The following is a 20,819-nucleotide window of genomic DNA, read 5'->3' as shown; positions in this document are numbered from 1 at the left end:
CCTGCAAACAGCCCAGTAAGTAATAAACTGCTGGAGAATGAACACTCCATTAACAGTTTTAATGTGCTAAATAAATGGCTGGTTAAGTGAACAGATGCTCTTATCCTTCTAAATTCTTCCACATCTCCACATGCAGAACCAGTATCTGTTGCCATATAGTAATATTTACGGGTTGCTAAGAGTTCCTCAAAGTCTGGAGCCTTTCCATGCTACAGCAGAGTGCTGTATGGCTCGCACTGAGCAAGTCCTCTGTGGGAGCACCCTTGACTTCTTGCTGTGGCACAGAGCCCATGAGTGTTATATAAGGATTTGGCCCAGAGCTGCAAGCCACCAAAAAAAAAAAAACCACCCCTAACACTGAGCCAGTATTGAAGCAAAGCACCAGAGGCCATCTGCCTCCAACCAAGGCCAAGAGAATTCTAACTCCACACCAAACCAGAGTGAACTGAGGCTAAGTAGTAAGAGGGGAAGGTCTTCCTAGAAAGTTGCAGCGGAACAGAAGAAAGCTTGATGCCTTCTTTAACAATCAGTTTATGCAGCCCCAGTCCAGCATTCTGTAACCCTCCCCATACCTCAGACCTTGCAAAGGTACCTTCCATACCTGGGTAGCTTTGTCATTCATGCATGAAGCAAAAGCTCCATCAGCATCCCGTGGCCACTGTCCTAGGAGGTACGATCCAAGGATGGTATCTAGCGAAGAGGTGCGCCTCACTCTGGGCGCTCTGGTCCGGCATGTCTTTTCAACAGCAGTAGCACATGGAACACTAGCTAGAAGGAAAAAGCAGAAAAATATTAAGTCTCTGCCCATAACCAACACTTAGTGCTTTAAATGTCTTCCATTTGATACAGTGCAACCAAGTGAAAATCCGTTTCAGGGATGATGAGAGCAACCAGAATGACAGACAGGGATAGAGAAATTAGTTCAGTTACTGGAAGCAACAAGAGAAGTCCTATTATTCCTAATTAATCCACTGCACTCACGCCACTATAGTAGCAGAAGCTTGTATGCTCTCACTTGCCATCTCCCAGCCTGAATCTAGACAACAATGAAAGTCTTGTTACTCATGATAAACTGTCAGAAGTCACCATGGTTGTTGGTTAGTTGGGTCAGGGAAGGGAAATCTGCTTAAATGCCCCCACTACAGAGATCTATGCTAATGTTTATCAAAGTAAGATTCTTTTCTTAGTGCAGGAACTTTTATTTCAGTGCTGAAGTAGCTGCTTGACACTGTTGATCAGAAATTCCAATCTAACTTAAGAATTGAAGGTAGTCACAGCTCAATGGCATACTGAAATATTTGGCACATCTACAATATTTTTGCATTAATGCTGTACAGTGCAAACATCTATTAAGCCCTCATGGCAATGTTGCCTAGTGGCCCAAAGTACACTACTGAGTCAGAAAACCTAGGTTCTAATCTAAAACAATGACACTGCATGCAAGCTGGAGCCTGTGTGCCTCATTTTCCTTATCTGTAACAAAAGAAAAATTTACTTGAGGCACTTCAGGATCCTCCAATGAAAGGTGCTATGCAAGCGTTAAGTGAGGTGAGTAAATACATATCCCCATTTTACAGAGCAAATATGAAGCAGAAGGGTAAGTGACTTGGTCAGTGTCACAGCCAGAACTAAAATTCAGAAGAGTCCTGGCTCTCTGTTTCATGCTCAGTCCACTGGATGACTATGTTGCCTATTCAGAGAGCAATACTTTCACAACTGCAGCTTTATGACAAACAGAAAAGCTTCTGTAAACACCACCAGTGTAAGTTCCCATGTCAGTAACTGTGTGCACAGACGTGCTTCCATTTCATGCCAACAGCTAAGAGTACAGAATGCCAAACTTCTCTCTTGGCAGACACACTGAAAGAGGGAAGATGTTACATACAACCTCACCCCCCAGCATATTACATTCCTAGTCAGCTCTAAAGTAGGTGTGCACTCCATGTGTGGCCTGACAGAACAGTGTAGTCCCCTTCTCCCTGGAACTGCAGTGCAGGGACAGAGAACAGCAGGGTTTTTATTACTGATGAAGTCAAATGAGCATTTTCTATTCTATAAAGAAACATGCAAGCTGAAGCCAACACTAGGGATTGTTTGCATTTAGTTTGATTAAACATGTAAATTAATATGCAAATTAGAACCAGCGCATTGGCCTCTTGGCAAAGAGTCAATGAGGCCTTGGACAGCCCTGGTTCAGGTGTTTTATATATACCCCCCAAATTCAGAGCCCAGTGGGTAAAAACAATTTAGCACTTGGTTTTAAAGTGTAAATTAAGCCTGTATTCCAGTATTAATATTTCTAATAATTCCAGTACTAATATTCTAGTAACCAAATGATTCAATATACAAAGGCTTGCAGTCCTTGCCACATGGCATTCTAAGTGCTCAGAAATGGCTGCCATCTGTTTACTAACCTTTGTGTTTCTGGTGAGATTCTCTATCAACTTAATCTGTGTCATCTAAAAATGACTTCAGTAATGGAAATTGAGTTCCAGGTGAGGCGGAACAGAAACAAAAAGCAACTTGCCAGAGAGGCCTGTGGTAGGGCTGGAAAAGATTTAATATTTGTACTGCAATAGGACCTAGCCTAGCTCTCAAATGGGATTTTGAACGGCCCCATAGAAATATGAAGACATGGTCCCTGCCTCAAACAACTCTCAGTCTGAGAAAAACCACCACCCTAATTCTAGTTTAAAAACCTGCTCAAGTGTTAGCAGTTCCTTTCAGTGAGTCACTGCCCCACAGGCTGCATCACTTGCATCTCAATTATATATGGCATCAGCTGTCTCCTCAACTCATGCTGGTCCCCAAGAATAGGTTTCTGGCAGAAGAGGAGTTGAACATGCTACCATAATTGAACAACCCCTCATCTCCAACACCCCAGAGTCCACTATATCCCAGAGATCCCAGCACAGGTGCTGACTTTCCAGTGTGCCAGCGGGTACTCGCCCCCCCGCTCTGCCCCCCAATCCACCCCTTCCTCCCCAAGTCCACATCCCCTTCCCACCTCTCCCCACTCCCTTCCCTGAGCACAGCACATCCTCGTTCCTCCCCCCAGAGCCTCCTGCACACTGTGAAACAGCTGATCATGGCAGGTGGGAGGCATGGAGACGGAGAGCTGATATGGGTCCCCCCCCCATGGGTGCTCCAGCCCCGGAGCACCCACTGAGTCGGCGCCTATGAATCCCAGAAACTCCCTTTACACCACCACTGAAGGTCCTCTGTGTTGCTATAGCCATCACCTGCTGATACATGAGGATGGATGCCTTTCCATTTGCAAACACTCAACTGGATTGTGGGGGTGGTCTGGCAAATGTCAGCTCCGCTCCATTCTAAAATGGCTTCTACAGCATACATGAGAAATGAGTGTGGGCATGAACATGGTCTCTTAAGACAGCTATGCCTGTTGCACAGAGGAATCTCAAACGCACAGATTAAAGTCCTGAGGAGGGAATGTCTACTCAATATGTAAGTGGCCGTACCTCGATTCCTTCTCTCAGATGGAGCATCCTGCCCCGCAGGAGGTCAATTCTGCAAGTGGACAGTGTCGTTCCCTTAAAGGCAGTAGCAATCTAAGATGGGGGAAGGGTGTGGGAATGGAAGCAGTCAGATGGCAGGGCTTGTGTTGGATGAGGGGTGCCCCCCCTGCCCCTCCCAAGTCAAAGTGAATAGGCCTAAAAAAAGCATTGGAGACAGTAAAACAACATTTCCAGCATGACAAAGAGGGTGCATGAGAGAAGTCGAGGCAGGGTGGAGTGTCCTGTTTACAGCAGTTCTATTATCATCCTATTGCACTAAGTCCAAACAGCCCTGCCACCTGGCTGTAGGCTCTGGATTTGGTCCAACGCTAACTACACAGCCGACAAGAGTCAAGTTTGAGGGCTTTCGATTTTCATGCGACAGCAAAGCCACTCAAGATAACAGAACCATCGCTATATCTCAGAGACCCACTTGGTTGTCTCTCACTGCTGCCCTAATAACTTTTGCATAGTCCCTTTTACTCACTCAGGTCAAGTGTGACCTCATCGTTAAGGTGGCTGCATTTTCAGTTTGTTTTTTTATACTAGAACTCTGGACTATCATGCACTGGGCTCTCAGCAAATATAGCTTTCCAGAGAGTTGTAGGAAGAAAAAGTGCCCATCTCATCTTTATCATCTGCAGGAGGACACATCAGATCCCTGGACAAACTTACTAAAAATCATTAAAGGGACATCAGCAAGACATTTCTAGCTGGAAATTTTGTACCCAATACAGTTAGAGGCAACACCTAATATACAAACAGAAGTTAGCAAAAATATTTCCAGTAGTTTTGTGTTTGTATATAGTTTATTTCACAATCCCCCTTATAGTTTCTCCCTTGCAGAGCTAAACCTTTTCAAAAAGGGGAGCAGAACAATGTTCTAAAAAGTTCAAGGACATGCAGTTTAATCAGACACTGAAGTCTTTTGAAACATGTCAACTCTTAAGATTAACTGTGTCCCTTTAAGGATCTAACAAATGGACAGAGCTTAGATAAAAGTCAAAGTTAAGGCTGAACTGATGCTACACTTATCTCACTGTGCCTGGCTGTTACAGGTATACAGTGGAGAAATTTTACTTGTGTGTGCTGTGATATGTGGGCACATCAAGGAGTTTGTTACAATTCTGAGCTCATTAGCTCAAAGAATCTAAACATTTAATGCAAGAGGTCTACCTTTTTAGAGGCTCATGAAAATGAGACTCCAGTAGAGATACAGCCAAAGCCACTCCCATTCATGTTAGGATTACTAGGGTCAATAACTGATTTACGCAGTGCCTTCCAGCCAAGTATCCCAAAGCATGCAACAAGCTTTACAAGCTACATACGAACAGTTCACTTCACTTGGGCAGAAATTTTTCAAAGCATACTGTAAATACTTTATATTCAACTGAAACTACAGGAGGAATTTTAGGCAAATAAAATTCCAGCGGGGTGCTTGCATTCTATCATAGTTCTTGCAAACTACAACAGGTACTTTGATTTCAAGTCATCTAAAAAACCTCCCACAGCACAGTGAAACCTAACATCAAGATAGGCCATTGGCTGAGTCCCTAAAAAGTGTGCCCCCCTCCTGAATTAGCAACAACAGTTTCTCCATCTGGATGTTCTTTGATGTTCTCCTTTCTAAGGGGTCACGTCCACACTGGAAAGCTGCATTGCTTTAACTAGACTGCCATATATACACCAGGCTAAAAAGTGTTCCGTGGCCAAAAAAGTTTGGGAAATGCTGCTCTAGTCTAATGGACCACATTTTAGAGAAAACTCAGGAGTCCACAAACCACATTCAGGGAGACACTTCATCTGACACCACTTTAATTGCAGGCATCAGACCTCCAGATACCAACAGATATTTGCTACCTTAGTCCTACAGAAAGTCAAGATGTGCCATAAAAGCACTATCTAGATGTTTCTAGTGCAATGATCAGCAGTGAAAGCATTAATACTGACAAAGGTGATCAAAGCTGAAGCTTCAGTGTTGCATCCTATTAAGGAACGAGATATTGGCATCATTAAGTTATTTCAATTTTTTGGCAGACTCAAGACAATAGTGCATCATAGCTTAAATTGATAGAGGTCTTTGCCACGAACAAGGCTAGAACATTTAATAACTGATCAGATTCTATAGATTTATTCTCAGTTTTCATTTAAAACTTGGCATTTATATTTTGCAGACTGGGCAGGTGCAAGAAAGATTTGTAACTACATTTCAAGTTACACGGCAGTGCTGGCAAATTGCAGCATCCATTAATCCTGCTAGCATCATCTATCATCAGAACAAAGACTAAACCAAACATTTATTTCCCAGATGTGGCTCTTATCTTTCATATTCTGCAAGTGATAACCAAATCTACAAGAAGCTACTCTCTCCCTTAATACCTCTCAATAAGAATATTCCATATGCTGCTAAAACAAAATATATCATTAGGTGCTCCCTCCTCTTCAAACTGCTGCCAGAGCACACCTTGATGACATCAAAAGGTTTGAGAGCAATTTAGTATTATGCAATATATAGGTCTTTATCTGGGAGTTCTGCAAAGCAGTGTATTAGTAACTTCACATGTCACAGTTATGATGAAGTTTAAAATCCTTGATCCATACTCCTGTGCTTAGCTCACAGTGAACTCTACAGAGAGGCCTAAGATTTTAGTCTGAAGGAATTAATAGGAATTTGGGGCATAGTCAGGAGCTGATAGTCAAGACTGGGATCAAGGTGAGATGTGGAGGTTGGTAGTGTTCAGGATTAAAGCTCACATGGATGTCACAGAAAAGATAGCGCTGTCTCTATGGAAGAGGACGATAGACAGGCCTTCTGAAGCAGAAGGGACAAAGGAAATGAAAGGAGCATTTGTAAGGGACCCCAGAAGAGAACATGCTGAAGATGCTGGCTTCTTGTTCAAGTCACTGAAGGGCAGAGCTATTTACATACTAATAAGCCCCTAATCACCATAGTATTGGAGGAACTCCCAAGTACAGGAAAATAGAAATAAACACTGAACTGGGTATGAAGAAAGGGATCCATGATGCAAGATAAGGAGCAGATTAGCTACTGAGGCATCTCCTTGTTCTGAGAGCTGAAAACAGTAAGATAGTGCTGATTCTAGGGAGGGAAGCCCACTTTATCCAGAACATAGGTGTAGAAAAGGAAGACTATATTCACTAATAAATATTGGGGGGAGGGGGGTAAAGTCAAGTGAGACATCCATTGATAACTTATGTAAACCATACAACAAACATGAGTAGGCAGACAAGAGAATAATTTGAACTGGAAGAAGGTTCTGCTAGGGGGCTTGTTCATGGTAGTGAAAGATTAAAAACCACCAGGTTACAGGGGGATTTAGGGAGAGGACAAAAATGCCCACCCCCACCCATTAGCATTAACATTTCTCTGTAGCACAATTAGCTGAAAACTTCCACAACTCTTGGCATACATTCTATTTTAAGATGAAGTCTCTGCACAAAGTAAATGTTCTACATCTCTACCAGTTTTTCCTCCTCCACCTTTAGAATAATAATCCTTTTACTTGTAAAATATTTACAACCAACAGGGTAAATTCACATACACAGTTACACATTTCACACCCCTTTGTTCCATTTCAACAAACATATACAAACTGCACAGCCTTGGGAGCACTGAAATCCACTGCATCTTCCGGTAATTAGGCAGAAGCTGAGGTTAAACCACAGTACCCCTCCGACTCTTGCAAAAGATCTGTGCCCACAGTTCCAAAATACCCAGACTCCAAACTTCAACATGGTTTCAAGACCGCCAACTCCAAAATGCAACCCTCTGAAAAACATGCAAGAGCCTTCCCAGTCATCTAGCTTATAGGCTGAATCAGGTGGTTAAGCTACCATTTTCCATTGAAAGAGGCAGTCCCTCCATGATCTTATGGAAAAGAATTTTCATTCACTTCATAGCCAAGGATAAGGAGCAGTGTATGACAAGAGGAGTTACCAGATTAGAGAGCTAGACTGACATTAGTTATGACCCAAATCAACTTCTGTAGCACTGCTAAACTGGGCTGGAGTTTTAAGATCTGGCCTGCAAGCAAAACGGAAGAAATTGCAGTCTTTGTAACCATTTCCCTGGTTACAGGCTGTATTCGAATGCAGCTGGGCAAAGCTGTCCAAGGAAAAAAGCCATCTGCAGATGTAATTTAAGGAAATTATTCAATAAGAAATACTAGAAGTTCAGGCTTTTCTGTGGCATTCAATCAAATCGAAAGACAATGCATGCATTAAGGAGCAGCTCCACTGAACACAAACACAAGTTACTTAGGGTCCAAGGCTGCAGCTAAACACCCAGTTACTGGAGGAAATGAGCTGAACTTTTCACCTTTTATCTTAATTCTCTAAAGCTTATTTTAGCATTAGAAAAAACAGCCAAACTTGAAATCTTTGGCTCCAAAGGACATTCTTAGACCTGGTCTGGTGTGAAGGCACTCTTCAATGGGGGCTTCAAGCAAGTGGGTCACTTATTCTGATGCACATATGCAGCACTTCTGGACTGGCTTTTATGCTCTGCAAGGTTAAGGGTGAGCTGGCAAAGAACAGGTGGATTTCTGCCCCGATATGGACCATATAAAGGTTGCTTCAGAAACAGGTTTTTACTTGTTTTTAATATTTGAAATTTAGGTATTTATTCTTTTACCTAGTAGATTACAGATGACTGGAGAACTAGTAGGATTATGTCAAATACAGGAAGTGAAACCCTGAGCAACTGAGAGGAACCAATTTCTAGTTCTTGTTAAAGACTGGTTTGTTTTTGTTAAACCTATTTAAAATAAAACACCTGATAAACAGGAGTTGAATCTTAGTGATCTCTACTTTGTCCTCAACTAAAGGATGAGGAAACACCCATTCAATCCTCTGGGTCCTTGGAAATATCCTAGTAAATACAGACCAGATTTGATACTGCTGATATTTCTACAGTTAAAAACAAACAGAAAAAACATGCAAGAAACCTTCCAGGCCTTGCCACCAGCTTTTGGTGTCCAACACGAAGACAGTAAGTAAATTTTGCAGAGTAGGAAGCACAGCAGAAGTTTACAAGTTATAGCATGACTCCAGCGCAAAAGTAAAAAAAGCAAGGAATTACAACACACAATATGTTAACAAAATCTCTCTCATGGCTTTGCTAATTTGGGGAAAAGGGAAGTGCGGCAAATGAGGTCAGCTTGCTTTTAAATCAAGGGTGGGCAAACTACGGCCAAGGGCCGCATCCAGCCCTTCAGACATTTTAATCTGGCCCTTGAGCTCCTGCCAGGGAGTGGGTTCCGGGGCTTGCCCTGCTCTGCATGGCTCCTGGAAGCAGCAGCATGTTCCCCAGTCCATCTCCTATGCATAAGCGTAGCCAGGGGCCTCCACATGCTGTCCCTGCCGCAAGGGCCGCCCCCACAGCTCCCACTGGCCAGGAGCCATGGCCAATGGGAGCTGCAGGGGAGGTGTCTGTGGACAGGGCAGCATGCCAAGCTGCTTGGCTGTGCCTCCGCATAGGAGCCGGAGGGGGGATATGCCGCAGCTTCCGGGAGCCACTTGAGGTAAATGCCACCTGGAGCCTACACCCCTGACCCCCTCCTGCACCCCAAACCCCTGCCCTGATCCCCCTCCCACCTTCTGAACTCCCTCCTGTACCCCCACCCCCTCATCCCCAGCCCCAGCCCAGAGTCCTCACCCCTCCCCTGCACTTCAACACCCTTGCCCCAGCCCAGAGCCCCCTCCCACATCCTGAACTCCTCATTTCTGGCCCCACCCCAGAGCCCTCACCCCCTCCCATGCCCCAACCCCTGATTTTGTGAGCATTCATGGCCCGCCATACAATTTCCATACCCAGATGTGGCCCTCAGGCTAAAAAGTTTGCCCACTCCTGTTTTAAACCTAACTAGTTTAAACTGGGATTATTTATTTTTGTACCCAACTACTTGCCACAGGAAAAGTTATTTTTATTATGTATTATAATGCATTACAGTAGAGTCTAGAGGCCTCAGCTAAGATCAGAACACCAACATACTAGACGCCTTACAAATACAAGTAAAACAGTCCTTGGATTTAAGAGTTTACAGTCCCGGTCCCTAACAGATTACTGTCTCCAGTGCTTCTGGCTCTGTATCATATTAAAAGCAATGTTATTGAAATGTGTTGGTAGACCATTGGAAACTCTACTGTTTACATTCTGATGGAAAAGAAAGGATCCAGAGACACAAACCCAGAAGTCCATCTCAAGAGAGCAATTCAGATATCCCATAAAAGCCATTTCATTCCTTCAGGGCACACACTAATCTCAAATTTACCCAATAGAAGCAGAATTTTAAAGACTATCCTGAATTTTTAAAGCAGGGAGCAGCTTGTTTGATACAGAACTGTCAATACAAGTCAAAATTAATGACAGGTGGGATCACATCCTTATTTCCCCGTTCCCAGACTTGTAAAGAGGCCAGCCAGCAAGCTGAGAGCAGCAAGTTTACAGTGAACGTATGATCCATATCAACTGAAGACACCAACACTCTAAAGTGGCTCTAATTACACAGCTCATGACAAACTTGTTCTACACTTAACATTACACCACCTGTGTTTTGCATCTGGCCTCAAGTCAGAGCCTTATACTGTATATAGCCATACTTCATAGAAGATAAAGAAAACTGACTTGATTGCATAGGGCAAAGGTGAACTGCTTTTGTCTAGAGCAGCAGCAAGAATATTAACTTCAAGATCTTCCCATCTTCAGTCCAGTCCCCAAGGATGTTCACTTTCTGGACAACTTCCTCCCTGTCCCTAATCCCTCAAATCCCGTCAATCCACACACACACTTGAAAAAGCCCTTAAGAAAGAGGGAAAAGCAGCAGGATGTCCCATGACTTTTGCAATAGTTCAGCTTTATTCCTTCAATTTAGCTGAGCAGAGTTTGTGTGCAAGTGTCTTTGCTGTGTGACATAGCACAGTATCATCCAAGTTATGCTCTGTTATTACTGAAGTTCATCCCATGAGTTCATAGTGTCTTGAGTTACACCTCCTACAATTACTGTTTTCTCACTTGGAGTGAAAGTGGATCAATACTCCTATTTTTGTATGGTTGACACAACCTGACCTGTTAATCCTACCTGAGACATCCCTCATCCAATACACAGGGTTACAGGTAGACTGCCAATTAGACAACCATAGACCCACCCAGGAATCCAAGATCTGCTGAATGAAACCAGTCAACTTATTCCCATCACAGGGAATGATTCATTCCATACCTACTATAAACACATGCATGTGAAGCTTTATTATATAACCAGCCAACAGGCACATGTTCCACCTGAGGAAAATATCAGACCAACAATGCGAGAAATTGAATACTGAAGGCCACTAAAGTTACTCCCATCATTACTAGCAACAAGATCCTCGGCCATGCTCACCATGGTATCAACATCACATGCACATATCTTCCAGAAGTCCAGAAATCCCTGGGAGGGAATATCAGAGTTAGCAGGTGAGCCATTACTGTAAGGACATCTAGCTTTTAGCCAACCTATATTAAACTGATCAGTTAATTTCCACAATTCTTTATTTAAAGTAAAGAATAGCTGCAGCATATGCAGACTACAGGTGCCAGCATGAAATGTTTTACTGGATCTAAGTAATCACTCACACAAAGCAATTCCTTACCAGAGGACAGATGCATATTAAAGATGAGGGGTAGGCTGTGGGCCCCACTCTGACCATCGCTGCATAAATGCACCTAGGGAAGTTACAGGTGTTACTCAACAGCACAAAGGAAAACCCAAGAACAGCAAAACCACAAACACCTGGGCCACTATTTTGGTAGTGAAAGCCTTCATGTGTGTCCTCCGGGTGAACACAAACCCTGCAGCAAATGTCCAGTTAGTAAATCCAGAAACAGAGGCCTTCAAGTTAATTTTAGATCTTCTATGGCAGAGGTAAGGAGGAGGAGAAATATTAATTTATCAGGCTCTGCTCTATCTATACCATGTAGACAAAGTCCATTCAAAATGCTTTCAAGTGGTAAACAGACATTTTTCCTCCTAAATGTTTTAAGTCTGTGTATGCTTGGCAGAATAAACTGCTTATGAAACCATGTCCCAACCAGTTTAAATCTACAATATTCACCAGACTTGGTTTCACACTCATGCCATGATAAATCTTGATTTGGTAATTTTCTCATTTCTTCACTGGTTTAGCAGGATCTACGCAGCAAGAAAAGGATTTGGCATCTCAGAAGCAGGCAAATTCAGACAGCAAGCTACAGAATCCCAGCTAGATGAGTCACCTCAGTTAATAGCAACTTCCTGAAAAGTTAAAGAACACTATATAATTCTATAAGCTACAGGACAGAGGAAACTTTGTCCTGGTGAAAAGGGAATAGTTACCAATAAGTGATCATGTCCATAATTCTTTTCTTTACCAATATAGCCTCTATTAAGCTGACAGGAGGTATGGAAATTGGCAAAAAGTCATCCCTAATCAAGGCTGTCCCCCAAGCACAGCTACATGCATGCACAGGTGAAGACACTCTGCCTGCAGCAATACTCATCTCATACGATTTCCTCTCAGACTACGCTCTGCCACCAATAATTGACTTTTATGCCCTCCACCCACTATGCACTTTTTTCACGCCACTCCCTATATGATAGTGTCTCTCCTCCAGTGGACCAAGAAACGTCCTCCCTTTCCTCCAAGACTCCCCTTAAAATGTGGTTTGTGACCACCAGCCTGCGCTGGTAACCCATCATCCCTGACTCACCACATGACCCTTTAACACAGCTTACATTATCGTATAAACAAAAGCTTGTTATTTTTATCATCATCACTGGAACTAAAGATCATTGGAACTACTAAGAAAACAAATATGAAGTCGCTTTGTTTTTATGGTGCACTGCTCCATCCCCTCCTTTTTTCTATGCGTTGTCTCAGACTGCAAGCTCAGCAGGGCAGGTAGTTTGTCCACTTACATTTATAAAGCACCATGTACACCAACGCTGCCACATACATTAAGTTCCAAGTTTTCTTAAGCAGCTGCCGTTTCCAATGGTCAGTCTGGCAAGGAGAAAGCTCAGAGGATCTCAACAATTTACTTTAGACAATTAGAAAGCCACGTTTAAGCCATCTGGTGCAAGATCTCCAGAAAGCCAAGACTGCTTGGTTCTCATCCCAGTAGATTCAAGGGCATGAAGCATGTAGAAATGTATTCATAAGTCCCTGTGGAGATTAGAGTCTGGATACTAAGAAGGGAAATTTTCCAGTTAATGTGGAGCTCAGAATATACTTTGGGGGAAACTGGAGCTTCACACAGCACAGCTTTGTTTATAGTGAACTAAAATAAACCTAAAAATTTCCAAGGAGCTGATTCCACCTTTGTGAGAACATAGGGTCAACTGTTATTGCACCTACAGAATTTTTGATAGCAGTCTCAAAGCCAATGAATCAGTGTAAAAGGAGACAGAGGTGAGTCTGGCCCGTATCTGAATGGGATCTTCAAGACAGGCTAGTAATTTACCTACCTTACCAGCATAAACTACACCACTGAAGAGATAAGGGATGACTGAAACCATCATGGTTACCTTCACTGCCACACACTATAAACTTCAAAGCATGAAGACTTCTAAACACCAAGACAACAAACCCTAGTCTCCGCAGAATTGTTTGCCTGGCTTCTCCACTGCAGAATAGCTACGCAGTTTAGCAGAAGCTCTTTAAGGGGCAGATTCAACAGCTGCTCCCTATTTTATTTCAGCAGGATTTTCTGTGAACGGAGCAGCTGCAGAATCAGACTGGCTCGCAGACCGTCTTTCCATGTGTCAGTCGAAGCCATGGAAAGACACAGCTAGTACTGGAGAAACGGCTTCAGCTTTTTAAAAGTCACCCATCTCAGAAGGCCAGCAGTCAAGCCACTCACAAGCCATCCAATAAGCCAGGGCACAGGAACGAGGAAAAAAATTGATAGCAACAGATTTCAGCACTGAGATTCCAAGACTGCAGTGAAAGTTTTAGAGTTAGGAAACACTGATATAGTTTTTAGTTAAACCGCAGCCAATTTACTGCAGTAGCTTCCACACATACAAATGGCAAATTGAAGCTTATTGTATGAACAGTGACTGGGGCACAGCTATGGAACTTTAAATACATCTCAAACTGTACATGAAAGAGATCAAGAGGAAAAATTCAAGCTGCCAGAGCATGAGCAGTGAGGGCACAAAGCCAGGAAGAAACGAAGACCAGCAATTCCTGTTTTTGAATAGACTGTCAGTGGATTTTCAGCCTTCTAACCCTCAGAAAACCTACAAGCATCCAATGCCATGGCACAGGGCAGTACAGAGCCACAATGAGACTCCACAATGCAGCCAGCAGAAAAAGCTAGCCTACATATGTCCTAATTTCTCAATGTTTTGCTTTAATTTTATATGTTTTCAGACTGTCATATGATAAATTGCCATATTCACAGCAGTTTCATGTCAGTTTCAGTGTAGAGGTGGCATAGAGGGGGGGATTAGAGCTCAAAGAAATGTGCTGTTTATTTAATGAACTCATTTCAAGTGTAAATTGGGCATAATACTCTAATGGCTTCTCTGATCAATACTAATCCTCACAGTGGCAGGAAAAACAACTAGTACTATAAGCCTCATATAATGAAATGCACAACACTTGTGAGAATTAATGGCTGTTCCTCTTTACAAAAGTGATTGCTCTAACCCACCCTAAAGTAGATTTAAGAACTGGTGCATGAAACCAGATATAAAAGCATTTCAAACGGATGCTGTCAAGGTTGGTAGGCCAAAATTTGATCAATGTTCTCTACTATTTGAAAAGCCCATGTAATCCTGTGTTTAGTCCAAAAAAAGTGTTACACTGCTCTTTCAGTGTTTCATATAGTAAGGAAGATTTCCGCAGCAGCCCAGCACTCATGAGCAACCCTAAAAATAAAGCAGCAATCACACATGAAGGAAAAGCATTTCCACAAGCTCATATAAACCCTCCAAAAAGGTTATACTTCGTGATTTTTAAAAAAAAACTTTAGAGATACCTCGGCAATGCAGTTTTGGGATCCATTATGGTTTACAGTACATATGAATTTAAATGATTGCTTCTGTATCAAGTCAAGTGACCTCAGTAATAGGATGTGCTGTTCAATTCCAGATATAACTTTCAGTTTAGCTTCTTTTAATTGTGACCTAAAGCCATCTTAAAATAAGGCAACTTGTTATAATGCAAAACCAAAGAACAAATTTCCCCTGCCTCAAACAGGCAAATGTGCAGAAGGGACCACAAGAGCCCAAAGATGAAAGCTCCTTATTTGTGCATGTAATTAGAATGCCCACATGGAATTTTAAACTTACTGCATCTACTGGAATGGTTTTAATGCAGTCAAAAATATCTTCATTAGTTTAGCTCTTGTTCACCTTCCTCCTTCTACTATATCTTTGCTTCTCATCCCAAATCCAGCCCCCCTCCGTATTTTTTCTCCCATATCTCACCCATTCCAGGTTCTCGTTACTCTCATTTCCACCCACTCAACTTATATTTAAAAAGCACTCACAATTACATACTCATTTTATGTACTTTTCTTACATTGATACTCTGAAAAGAGACTTCCCTCATGGAATCTAAAAGTGCTTTACAAAGGTTGGTAAATATCCCCATTTTACAGATGTAGGAACCAGTAGTGTGATTTTCTCAAAGTCAGTTTCAGAGGTGGAAACAGAAAACAAGCCCCAGAGCTCTGGCCAATACTATTTCCCTTCACACAGTACTTAAGGATTCAAATTACCTTCCTCTAAAAAAATAACGTGCACCACTATATAATTTCAGTTTAAACCTGAGTCGCAGCATCAGCCATTTGAACTCTATGTACTCATAGCTTGGGCCAAAGTCACTCTGCTCAGACTGAGGATATGGTTAGAATAGAAAGACTGTAAGCTGTAAAAACAGGAGTACTTGTGGCACCTTAGAGACTAACAAATTTATTTGAGCATAAGCTTTTGTGAGCTGCAGCTCACTTCATCAGATGCATGCAGTGGAAAATACCTTATGCTCAAATAAATTTGTTAGTCTCTAAGGTGCCACAAGTACTCCTTTTCTTTTTGCAGATACAGACTAACACAGCTGCTACTCTGAAACCTGTAAGTTTCATCAACCAGAGAGCATGTTTAGACTAAGATGCAGGGGCTTTCCACCCACACCCTTCAGGAAAGCAGCGACTACAGTTCAGATTTAAACTCAAAACTAACTTTGAAGCCAAGAATGGAGGTTCTAGAAAGCCAAGATCACCAAAGTTGCTGTTCCCTCCTCCCTTTCTCAGCATACAGATCCTTCCATCAAAGATTGTGTAGCTAACAAGTTTTGATCCCTATGCTGAGTGGGATCATTGGTCAGTTTGTCCTCCATCTTGCCAAGTTGATAATGGCACACTTAATAAAGCTTTTCATCTTCTCTTTACAAACATTAAGTAATCCTCCTAACCATCCCTGTGAGGGAAAGTACCTTATTTCCTTTTTAAAGATGGGAAATGGAAGGCAAAGAGCTGGATGCACTTGTAGAATTATGTCACCACAGGTGGACATTAAGCATTTTATCACACACTCACCATGTTAATTAGCCACTACAAGTAAGCTATTTTCCCACCATTAAAAGCCAGTCACCACAAAGATTCCAGGCTCACCTACAACTCAGGCACACACTATGCAAAACTGAACCTTACCTAAGCAACCAAGTATAAGCCTCTCCATCACAACCCTCAGGCAAGAGCCAGCCAAGGTGCTTTGCCATATGCCCCAATGGCTAGATTAGGCTCTGCAGGAGTATAGCTGAGGATGCTTTACTGGGTGGGAAAAGGGCCTGGCTTTGTTCAATAGCAGCTTTTGGTCTTCTTTTTTTGGTCTTCTTCCTTGTGTAAATCCCATCAAATGGAGTCTGCTCTACAAGTCATCTCTCTCCAAATTAATCTATTTAGTGCCATATCCTGTATAGCCCCGCATGCCAAAATAAAGGTCTTCTTTTATGAGATCCCACCACTTCTTGCCTAGGCCTCTCCTTTTCCTTCAATCTTGATCTGTTCAACTCTTACCCACCCCAGTCTGCTTGCGGTGCTACATAATAATTACCCCTGCAGGCCCACACACCTGTTTACTGCACATGCAAGAGAAGAAAGAACTTGGGCTGGCAACAGAGACAGAAAGGGGCCCCTAAATGGCAATAGGTGGACAAACTATCCTGGCCAGTTGTCAGCTGGGAACCGTCCACAGGGAGAGCCGGGGTGAGCCGGGCAGCCCAGCAGGAAGCTGAACGGCCGCAGATAAAAGAGGTGGGGGTCTGCTGTAGGGGGTGCACCCCAGGGCCCGACCAGCCCCGGCGGCGCTGCTGCGGGAGGGGGGTGCTGCGTCGGAGGGCTGGTCACGCACAGCTGGGTCCTGAAGCACGTGGCAGGTGGGGGCGCGCGCGGGCTAGCGGGGCCCCCAACTGACACGGGGGGGCGCAGAGAAGAGAATTCGTAGGCGGGGGGAGCTCTCCCGCCCCAACGGCCCCCCAACCCCTCGCTCCGCGCCGCCCCCCCGCCCTGCCCCAACGGCCCCCCAACCCCTCGCTCCGCGCCGCCCCCCCGCCCCGCCCCAACGGCCCCCCAACCCCTCGCTCCGCGCCGCCCCCCCGCCCCGCCCCAACGGCCCCCCAACCCCTCGCTCCGCGCCGCCCCCCCGCCCCGCCCCAACGGCCCCCCAACCCCTCGCTCCGCGCCGCCCCCCCGCCCCGCCCCAACGGCCCCCCAACCCCTCGCTCCGCGCCCCCCCCCGCCCCGCCCCAACGGCCCCCCAACCCCTCGCTCCGCGCCCCCCGCCCCGCCCCAACGGCCCCCCAACCCCTCGCTCCGCGCCGCCCCCCCGCCCCGCCCCAACGGCCCCCCAACCCCTCGCTCCGCGCCGCCCCCCCGCCCCGCCCCAACGGCCCCCCAACCCCTCGCTCCGCGCCCCCCGCCCCGCCCCAACGGCCCCCCAACCCCTCGCTCCGCGCCGCCCCCCCGCCCCGCCCCAACGGCCCCCCAACCCCTCGCTCCGCGCCCCCCGCCCTGCCCCAACGGCCCCCCAACCCCTCGCTCCGCGCCGCCCCCCCCGCCCTGCCCCAACGGCCCCCCAACCCCTCGCTCCGCGCCCCCCGGCGCCCCAACGGCCCCCCAACCCCTCGCTCCGCGCCGCCCCCCCCGCCCTGCCCCAACGGCCCCCCAACCCCTCGCTCCGCGCCCCCCCAGCACCCCCCAACCCCTCGCTCAGCGCCCCCCCGCCCTGCCCCAACGGCCCCCCAACCCCTCGCTCCGCGCCCCCCCGCCCTGCCCCAACGGCCCCCCAACCCCTCGCTCCGCGCCCGACAGCCCAGCCCTCTCCCTCCCATTCCCCCACCAGCACCAGGGCTCGCCCCCCTCCCCCAGTTTGCTGCCCCCCCTCAGGCCCCCGTTACCTGCCCGGCCGCCGTCTCCGCCTGCCCCGCGCCGCTGCTGCAGCTGGAAAGGGATGGTGGCCCTCAGCGGCTGCAGCCCCCCTACTCCGCCGCGGCAGCAGGAGGCCCCGGCAGCCCCCGCCATCCCCAGCTCGGACCCAGCCTCGCCCGCCTACTCCCGCGAGCCCCAACAGTAACCAGCGAACCCCCCCCTCGCGCTGCCACTTATCAGCTCTTCGGGGGCCGAGCTGACCAACGCACCCCGCCGCCCATTGGGCCCCGGCGGCTGCCAGCTCCGCCCACCGGCCAATGGGGGGCCGCCGCCACGCCCCGAGCCTTGCCTGGGAGGGAGGAGACCTGCAATGGTCCCGCCCCTTACGCGGGGTCCAATCAGAAGAGCCAGAAATGATAACATCCCACTCCCCTCCTATCCCGACCAGAGAGCAATCAGAGGAGCACCAGATGGGCAACCCACCCTTCCCAAAGACCAATCAGAAGAGGAGCAGCGTACGTAGACCCAGCCTTTCTTCCGCATCCAATCGGAATTCCAATTACCCCCCCTCACTCCAAGCACCAATCAGAAACGCAGGACATGTTTGTGCCTCAATCCCCGCCCCCGTGCCCAATCAGGAAAGCAGGCGGTACTTGGGTCCTGCCCCCACCCCAAGATAGAGCAGGGGAGCGCTGTCGTTTAGTGCCTGCCGGCTGGTTCGCATCTCCGGGGAGAGACCGAGTTTCTTTTTCACTTTTAGAGCCAGCTCCTGCAGGGCAAGAGGGTGAGGCCTACACCAGAACCACGTGGGGAAGGTCGCTGTGGTAGGGCCTGCCTGCGCCGGCCACACACAGGATGTAGTCGCCAACACAAATCATTTAGTACACGATGGCATATATACACCATGTTTTCTCAGTTCTTCACCAAAAGGTGGTTAGGAGGGGTTGGGAGTCAGGACTCCTGGCTTGCGCCTGTCTCCAGAGTGCAAATATTGTATACCAGGAGTTACTAAATCTCCTTGGCTGAGGCATCACCACCTTCAAAAACTGAACATCAAGCTCACTACTGTAGGAGCTTCTTAGACTAGGGACAGTGGAGGTTTAGTTCACTACTACTTTACTAGCAGGACAAAGCAATAGTTCTGGCAAACTGCACACCTAACAAGAAACTTGGTCTCTTTGCTCTGTCTCCAAAGTGATTTATTGATAAAGGGTTTGAGCTCACTTGATGACATATAAGCAAAGCCAACATGATTATCTTCTCCAAATATTGAAGAGAAATACCATTGTATTAGGAACTTGTCTAGTACAGCAAAGCCTTTACTTACTTTGTACCTCTTTTATGAGGAAAACATTTCATTATAATAGGGTCCCACTGTTTTGCAGTTACATAATTGTTTAATATTGGAATGAAAGGAGCATAGAAAAATAGTTAAGACTCCTCTGGCTTCAGGAATTAATCTATAATAGGTGCCTGATCATTTAAAGGAAGGGAGTATACCAACTGCTTCCTAATACCCTATGAAATAAACTATGATAAACAATTTTAGCTGAAATACACCACTAGATCCCAGAACTAAAAAGCTTGAATTTGACTGTTATTGTTGCAAGGAATAATAGTTGTGTTGCACTACTCGGGTTGATGTCAATGAGAAGCTTGAGGATGACAAGATAAATGACAGCAATGAGACCATAAGAAGTAAGTGTTCACAGAAGTGTACTTAATTTCATCTTTATCAATTTGAGTGTTCCCAAGAGATGTCAGATCAGGAGACTGAAGTCCTTTATTCACACTAAAGTTACAGCAAGCATTCCCCATTCACTTCCCTACCCATGAGCCTTATTGACTAGCTGTCAGAAGGTACCAAGTTTCACCTCTTCCAGGAATCCTCCAAATAATTTAGAGCCCCTGCTACTGATTTATCTACATGCAAAAGGGGTGGGGGGAGAGAAGAAAATAAGGTAGCTTAACAAGTTCAGTTTTTAGCACTCTTATTCTTAGAAACCTTTTTAAAAAAAGAAATAATTTTACAGGACAATTAGAAGTAACAATCCATTTCTCTTGACACAACATACCATATGATGCATTTGCAGCATCATCCACTTTATACTTCACAGAGGGCATGTTTCTTTGAGAGCATGTTTTCTTACTGCCAGTACCGTGATATAGCTAGAAGAGCATTATCGTATGTGTCACAGCTAAAGAGAGAAAGTGTACTGCTAGGTGGTCCTGATAAGCATCAAACAAAATAAGAAGAAAGTTGTCCCAACCTCTGAAATTTTAGAATAAAAGCTATCACAGAGGGGATGGGGGGAGGGAGGGGAAAGAGAGAGAATATTTGCTCATATAGCTTAATTGTCTGGACTAAGGAAAATATTTTAAATGTTTAGGCTGTAGGACATGGGTGGCTCAATTTAAAAGATATTACCTATGGAAAATATATTATGCAAGAACAGAAATCAAAGGACACCCTTTCAGTCTTTTTTCACAAGGAATTCTGATTGCCCTAATAATGATTGGAGAAGAGATAGAATGATTGGAGAACGATAGAAAAGAGAAGACAAAAATACTGCTGCCACATTTCATAACTGCATGAAATCCTTCTCTTTAGAAGATGGTATATTTGTATCCACTTAGGGTAATATTATAGTTTTTGACTGAACAGTCCATTAATAACACACTTCTGCCATCATCCACCTCCTATAACTTAGCTGTTTCTAACAACAATTGCCTGAAGTGCTTACAGTACTTTCTTTAAGGTGATATAATTTGCGTGAAGAATGCTGGATCCTCTGTGACTGCAAAGCGTGTTTATGAAAAAGTCACTAACGAAAATACTTAGCAATTATATTTTCAAAGTCTTGTACAAATATTTATCCTTCCAATAT

At 45.2% G+C, this 20,819-nt stretch overlaps 1 protein-coding gene across 4 annotated transcripts in view; it reads right to left on the bottom strand.

Moving 5' to 3' along the window:
* Window positions 1–18,135, bottom strand: part of FAM117A (family with sequence similarity 117 member A) — a 29,736-nt gene extending 11,601 nt beyond the window's left edge. Inside the window, exons 1-3 of one of the 4 annotated variants that reach the window (XM_048830230.2) lie at window positions 17,961–18,045; window positions 11,169–11,241; window positions 602–768 (exon numbers count right to left, since the gene is read on the bottom strand). In XM_048830230.2, the coding sequence (XP_048686187.1) occupies window positions 602–768; window positions 11,169–11,184 (183 nt within the window). In that variant the 5' untranslated portion in view covers window positions 11,185–11,241; window positions 17,961–18,045. Of the gene's footprint in view, window positions 1–601; window positions 769–11,168; window positions 11,242–17,960 lie in introns of all 4 variants that reach the window. The other 3 variants (XM_048830231.2, XM_048830228.2, XM_048830229.2) reach the window with 3 other exon arrangements.
* Between the last annotated feature and the right edge of the window lie 2,684 nt (window positions 18,136–20,819).

The sequence above is a fragment of the Caretta caretta genome, chromosome 27 (genome assembly GCF_965140235.1).
Source record: "Caretta caretta isolate rCarCar2 chromosome 27, rCarCar1.hap1, whole genome shotgun sequence".
In the NCBI taxonomy this organism is placed as follows: domain Eukaryota; kingdom Metazoa; phylum Chordata; order Testudines; family Cheloniidae; genus Caretta; species Caretta caretta.
This window is presented reverse-complemented; position numbering and strand designations above follow the sequence as displayed.